Here is a 6,927-nt window from a genome sequence, read left to right as displayed (position 1 = left end):
GAGGCCCATTGGACTTGCAAACTTTATATGCCCCAGTACAGGGGAACGCCAGGGCCAAAAAGTGGGAGTGGGTGGGTAGGGGAGTGGGTGGGGAAGGGTATGGGGGACTTTTAGGATAGCATTGGAAATGTAAATGAGGAAAATACCTAATAAAAAATATTTAAAAAAAAGAAATAAAGCCCTCATAGAGACCATATATGAGAACAAGCCATTTCCACCATACAAAACTATCTGACTGGAGGGCTTCAGACACATGGTCCCAACCTAAGCTGAAGCCTCAGATGATCTCTGAAAGCCACTGGGTACAGTGGCCCAAGGTAAGACACTGAAGGACTGTCATTCATCTTGGTACTCCCAGAACATGGGGCATGGGCTGCTTTTATCACTGTTAACATTAGAATAAGGTCTAGTCAGAATAGGTCCTAATAGAGGATGAAATTTGCCTTTGTTTGTTTGTTTGTTTTAAAATTGCTATGACAAAAAAAAAAAAAAACAGACTAAATAAACGTAGGAAAGCTTTATGCCTATTTCCAATTTGAAGGGAGGGGTGGTGACAAGGGCTGTTCTGGCCCTGCCAGCAGAGTATGTAATGGGCTGGTCACACTCTCTGCAGTCAGGAAGCAGACAGAGATGAGTGCTCACTCAGCTTACAGTTCCTTTTTCATCCAGTCCAAATCCATGGGATTTTGAGTCCCATATTCAGGATTCATCTTCTAAGTTAAATTCTTATGGAAACTCTCTCACAGAGGTAACCAGAGTCATAATTCATATCCCAGGTGACCCTATATGTCTAATTATGAGCGTCTGCCCTCTACTTTCTCTCAAGTGTTCTCCCTTGCTCCCTCTATTCTATGGCGTGACATGAAAGCCCTCAGCAGTGCTAGTGTTCTGGCACAGGACTTCTCAGATTCTATGGCCACGAGGAAAATAAACTCCTCTTCTTTATAACCCACCCTGTCAGGGGCATTCTCTTATACTATCAGACAACAGACCAATACATCTGGATAAATATGAGGGAATCTGATTATCTCCTCCATGTCAGTTTTGTCTTTCATTACATTGATTCAGTAGTGGTATTTAGGTCATGGGTTTTCCCAAGGATGGAAGAAATGGATGCAACCTGAAGCAAATTGAACAGCAAGTGGCAGTTGATGTAAATGCAATATATTTAAATTACCATTGTCTTAATTTATGACAAATGAATTAACCTTGCTTGGCCTGAGAGGATTAAACATTATAATGTCTATAAAAACAGTCTTAGCAACATCACTGATACGTTATGTAAACTCAGTCCCTTAATGGCCACAGTATGTTGTCCCCCCTCCCAACACTATTCATTCTGCCTGGCTTCACTTTTTTTGACATAGCTAGACTTCTTCTCCCCCATCCCACTCTACCTTCCCACTGACTTAGCCCCTTGTTCTGCTTTTATTTCTTGCTCCAATAATGTGTGAAGCAACATCTTAGAGCCAGATGCTGATGGCTCCATATACCAGCTTCCTTCTTAATGGCATACTTGGGGAAGTGGGTGGGCCACTAGTGCCCTCAAATAGGAGTGTTATTAGCACACCTTTCAGGCAGCCAGCAAAACCACTTCCACTGGACTTGCTGAGGAATTGCACAAGGAAGAGATTTGTTAAGCCTGAGGAGGAAGAGACTGCTGGTTTGGGAGGACAGACTCTGGTGGTCATTACTGACTGTCTCCTCTTCTGTAATGAGTTGGACTTGCAGGGGAAGGACTCGTCAAATCCTGAAGTCTTCAAGGTAAACCCTACCAGACCTTTCTCCATTGGAATCATCTCTTCATTTTTCTGTCTGCTAAGGGTGGCTTTCTTGGGATAAAAGTCTTCTGTTTCATTTCTCAGTAGAGGTTTGGAATTTTTAGCTGTGTGGACAAATGCCTTTGGAATGCAGATATTACCTGGTGCCTGGTAACCTGGTGCCATGGTTTTTGGCATAATATATTTGAAAAATGTAGACATGGATAGACCAATGTTAGGCAGGCAGGCAGGCACGCACGCACGCATGCGCACGCACGCACGCGCACACACACATTTTGACATATTAAGAGGCTGCCTCTGAGTTTGGTGGCCAGGTCTAGCTATGAGAGGTGGCCTGAATGATAAGTTTTGTGAGGGAGATCCCGCCTGAGTGCATAAGAGTGTGGTGATAATTAGAGGCAGATTTGACCCTTAAGTTCTCAGATCCCTGCCTGGTGGACTTGGGAATGTTATTTAATGCTCTATTTCTTAGATTCCTCATCTGTAAAATGGAAAGTGTCATAATGACAATACACATTCCAATAGATGTTTTGCAAACTGAATTGGTTGACATGAGTAAAACACCCAGCAGTGTTCTACACAGATAAAGCTGGGGAGATGAACTCCTTAGTGGGACACTAAGAAGCCTACAATTACTAGATTTCTTTTAAAAGCCAAAGTGACTATATTTTATAGAACATGGTTTGCTTTACCTGAAGGCTGGAGCTTACCTTCAATTCTTTTCCAAAAAGGTCAACAATGTGTCAGACCTCCAAAGCCATTGTGTGGTGTTTTCTGCATGAAGACCCAGTGCCTGCTAATGGATTTTTTATTATTCTTCTTAAACATGGCTATTTATAAAGTATGTATCAGCTATGTACGAACTGTGAGGCAGTGAGGCAGATGAGCACACAGAGAGATGCAAGCACCTTTAACATTGAAGCTCAGCCTGAGGCGTGTGGAACTTGTGCTAAAGGGATTCCCAGAACATGAAGAAAGGGTTCACCATTCAGACTAGGCCAGGACTAAAAGGGTTTTTTGAAAGCTTGATTTTGGCAGTATCCAGGCCAAGTTGTAGTGGGGAGAGAGGATTTGCTTTGTGAAGAGAATAGATCTAAGGTAGAAAGGCAAGGCACAGGGTGTGACTTCTGGAACTCAGGCCCTCCTCAGGAGAGCAATCCTGATGCGTGGACAAGATGAACTCTTCTGTGACACTAAAAAATACTGTTACAAAGTGGTCCAAGGAGGCACCAAGCCCGTGGGTTCTTCCCTATGATAGCCCCAAACAGCCCCAAATGGCCTCCCAGGACTTTCATGATACAGGACTGGGGATCTCAGCAGGTGGCACCGCTTAGGCAGACACATGAAGCCAGAGGAGACTGGTGGTTCTGTTTATCAGCCCTTGGATGAGTCACGCCATGTTCAACGAGGTGTACTGCAAGCCCTCGGGGTAAGTCAGCCTTTGCTATAAAGTTGGCTTATGAGAGAAGGAGCAAAAGATTATATGGACACCTTCCTGTAAATTTCTGAGTTATTTATCAAGTCACTGAGGACAAGATAGGGTCATGGAGATCTGAGGAGTAGAAATGGAGAACCAGTCAGTCTCTCATAGGGTAGAATATCCACCCCAGCGTACCTCAGAGAATTTGTTCTAAGGCTCTTTATTGTATCTTGGTGCTTTCTGACAACTTATATCAGGAGCTTGAGTTCTGTGAAGTTCTTCTCTCTTCCCCTCTCCTTCCCTCCTCCTCCCCTTCCCTTCTCTCACCCTTGCCTTCTTTCCCCTTCTCTCCCCTCTTCCTTCTTTCTTCCCTTCTTCCCTCTCCCTTTCATCCCCCCTCCCTTATCACTCCTCCTTTTCTCTGCCCTCCCTTCCCCTCCTCTCCTCTGTCTTTCCTGTGGTGCTGGGAATGAGAACCAGGTCCTCCTGGATGCCAGGAAAATGCTATTATTCAGTTAAAACTCCAACCCTTTGTACAGTTTTTATATGGAGTCTTACTAAATCACACAGGTTGGCCTTGAACTCATTCTGTAGCTCATATAGATGTTTCTACCTCATCACCATAATCTATATTTTAAATAAAAATATTTTAAAATAAAAATTTGACAGCTACCTGGCTTTGTCCTATTTCTCAGAACAAGATTTTGTTCAGTTAATTTAGACTTAGCATTTAAACCATTTAAAGGCACAATAAGTCCTTTTGGAGGAAAATAAAAATAACATTATACCTTTTTCTTTTTTTCTTCATCTTCCTTACAGGCCATCCAGATCCTGAATGGAATACTGATTCTAGCTCTCGGTATTTTTCTGGTTTGTTTAGAACACGTGTCCCACCACTTCAGGCATTTCTTCTTCTTTACCTTCTATACAGGCTACCCACTCTGGGGTGCTGTGTTTGTGAGTATTCATTTCCTTGGCCATAGACCATCTCCTACCCAGCACTGCTAGTGTGCTAGTATGAAAGTGTTCTTTGAAGATTACCAGCTGTAGTTTTGATTTATAATTTCCAACAAAAGTAGGCAAAAGTCCCTTTCTTTCAATGCAACTTATGATTTTATTTTTTGTTATGACCAAATAAAATTCTGTTGTGTATATGTACTACATTTTATTTATCCATTAATTTGTTGATGGGCATGATGGACATGACCAGTTCCATCTCCTGGGTATTATGAATGGTGCAGCAATAACCATGGGTTTATAAGTATCTTGGTGGTGAAACATAAAAGTCCTTGGATATGTACACACACACACACACACACACACAGAGAGAGAGAGAGAGAGAGAGAGAGAGAGAGAGAGAGAGAGAGAGACAGAGAGAGAGACAGAGANAGAGAGAGAGACAGAGAGAGAGAGAGACAGAGAGAGAGACAGAGAGAGAGAGAGACAGAGAGGCGCGTGCAGACACACGGAGAATCCTATAGCTTCAAAGCTTTCTAGACTCAGAAAAATAAAAATTTTATGTTTTTTCTCCCTTGCAGCTCCTAGATTTTAATTTTATTTATGCACCTATAAGTATGTGTGGGTGTGGGCATAAGTTGTGAGACTAGAATAGAGACCCTAAGAGGAGAAAAGAGATCTGAAGGGAAGGAAGAGGGACAGAAGACAGCAGCAGCAGCAGAAGCATCACGTGAAAGATGGAGGGTCAGCATTGGTTCTCAGTCTGAGAAAAGACTGTGTGTGTTTTCAGTTCATGCTCATTCACAATGGCACTTTGAATTTGACATTCCTGAAATTCTGAGAAAGTTAAGATAAAGTTTTGATGGAATAGTTAAGCTCTGAAGTATTCCTGAATTGTTCTGCATAATAAATCTTGACAGCCCAAGTGAAGAATTTCTGCACTGCATTTTAGAAAAGACAGAAGTGAAGAATTTCAGGTGTTGCATAAGTATTGGGTTTTATTTTCTCAGAAAGTGAAATTAGTTTATTTAAAAAATGGAAGAGGAGCCAGAAAGATGGCTCAATAGAGCACTGGCTGTTCTCCCAGAGAACTCAGCTTCGATTTACAGCACCCACAAGGAGGCTCACAACTGTCTGTACCTCCAGTTCTAGATCCAATACTCTCTTGTGACGTAGAGACACATGCAGGTCACACGCATATATTTAAAAGGGGGAAGGAATTAGGGATCAGGATTTGCTTAAGCACCACCAAAAGAGTTGAGCACTGATTACAATTCTCAAAGTTGCTCTATGGCCCCAATACACGTTCAGGGCAAGTTCCAGGTGTATGACCTGTTCTCCCTGTCTGCCTTTGCTTGTAGCCATCAACCATGAACTGCTGTGTACTCACTATAGGGTCCTTTCTATTGCTTCATCTTTTATAATCCTATCAAGGATGTGGTTTAAAAGATTAGACGTGAACGTTTGCCCTCAGTTTCCTCATTAGGATGCCAGAAATAGCAAAAGGATCTTCTTTTGAGGTCTCTGAAATGAAATGAGAAGTGTATATTATCATTAATTTGGATGGTTTCTTTCTCCTGCACTTTTTACATAGTCTCCCCATTTTAATAGCACACAAGTGTTAGTTGATGATGTTAACATGGTGATATGCTGTTGGATGGGAAAAGAAGCTGAGGTGAAAAAGAGCTTAGTAATCTACCTAGAATCCCATGCTGGATCCTATGAGCTGGAGCTACTATTGAAAACAAAGTCGCTCATTCACAGAGTGCAGGGTTGGGAAGACCTGTGAAAAATCTCTGGTATCTGAGACAGAACTCAAAACCTCTTCCTACATTTTCATCTAGAATTCAGTAGTTAAGTTTTGCTTAGCAAGCCTTTATTCTTCAAGATTTAGTAACTTGGTTAAAGTGTTGTAAAATCTTACCAACTGAAAATTTTGGAAAATTATAAATACAAAGAAAATCTAATTTGTCAAAATCAGAGTCATGGGAAGATAGTGCATGAATATAATGATTTTAAAACTGGAGAACACATTTAGATTTGTAAATTCTCTTTGAAGCATATAGACCAATAAATTACAAATTTGAAGTATGGGCAGCAATGTGAGAATTTAAAAATGTGTCATTTATAGAAACATAAATATAGGCACAACTATAGTATTTCGTTATTTGGTTGCATACATTAAACCCATTAAAAGGTAGACATAAACACACTGAATTTATGATGAATTTACTTATAATACAGAATATTTAAATTTCAGTCATATAAAGAAAGTAATGCATAATGCAAAGTATACTTTTGTATGAACTGAACAAAACCAATTTGTGTAGCTTCTACTGATAGCTGCTACCAGGGGGATGCCATGGAGAAAGTGGTCAAGACTAAATGTCCCTTTATCCGTCCTACTTCCTATTTTAAACAGTTTATCAGCTCAGGATCCTTGACTGTGGCAGCAGGGAGAAACCCCACACGAATGCTGGTAAGTGTTGATTCTTCCTCTTTTTCTCGATGTTCAGATGAACAGAAATAAATTTCCCACCACCAGGAAGAAAACAGAGGGTGGGTCTAGCTGAGGAGCCAAGTCTCATTTAATGCACAAGATTTTTTTTTCCATTTTTATTAGGTATTTAGCTCATTAACATTTCCAATGCTATATCAAAAGTCCCTCATACCCCCCCACTCCCCTATCCACCCACTCCCCCTTTTTGGCCCTGGCGTTCCCCTGTACTGGGGCATATAAAGTTTGCAAGTCCAATGGGCCTCTCTTTC

The 6,927-nt window shown here is 41.3% G+C and overlaps 1 protein-coding gene and 1 pseudogene across 2 annotated transcripts in view; one reads left to right on the top strand and one right to left on the bottom strand.

The window, feature by feature from the left end:
* The window catches only part of LOC110285983, a 214,154-nt pseudogene that overhangs the window by 82,095 nt on the left and 125,132 nt on the right, over positions 1-6,927 (bottom strand).
* Ms4a3 (membrane spanning 4-domains A3) overlaps positions 1,576-6,927 on the top strand; it is a 10,999-nt gene continuing 5,647 nt past the window's right edge. Inside the window, exons 1-4 of one of the 2 annotated variants that reach the window (XM_021151466.1) lie at positions 1,576-1,764; positions 3,102-3,210; positions 4,021-4,158; positions 6,581-6,637. In XM_021151466.1, coding sequence (XP_021007125.1) covers positions 1,715-1,764; positions 3,102-3,210; positions 4,021-4,158; positions 6,581-6,637 — 354 coding nt within the window. In that variant the 5' untranslated portion in view covers positions 1,576-1,714. Of the gene's footprint in view, positions 1,765-3,083; positions 3,211-4,020; positions 4,159-6,580; positions 6,638-6,927 lie in introns of both variants that reach the window. The other variant, XM_021151465.1, reaches the window with a different exon arrangement.

Source organism: Mus caroli, chromosome 19 (assembly GCF_900094665.2).
Source record: "Mus caroli chromosome 19, CAROLI_EIJ_v1.1, whole genome shotgun sequence".
NCBI classification, from domain to species: Eukaryota; Metazoa; Chordata; class Mammalia; order Rodentia; family Muridae; genus Mus; species Mus caroli.
Note: the sequence above shows the minus strand (reverse complement) of the source record. Positions and strands in the feature narration are given on the sequence as shown.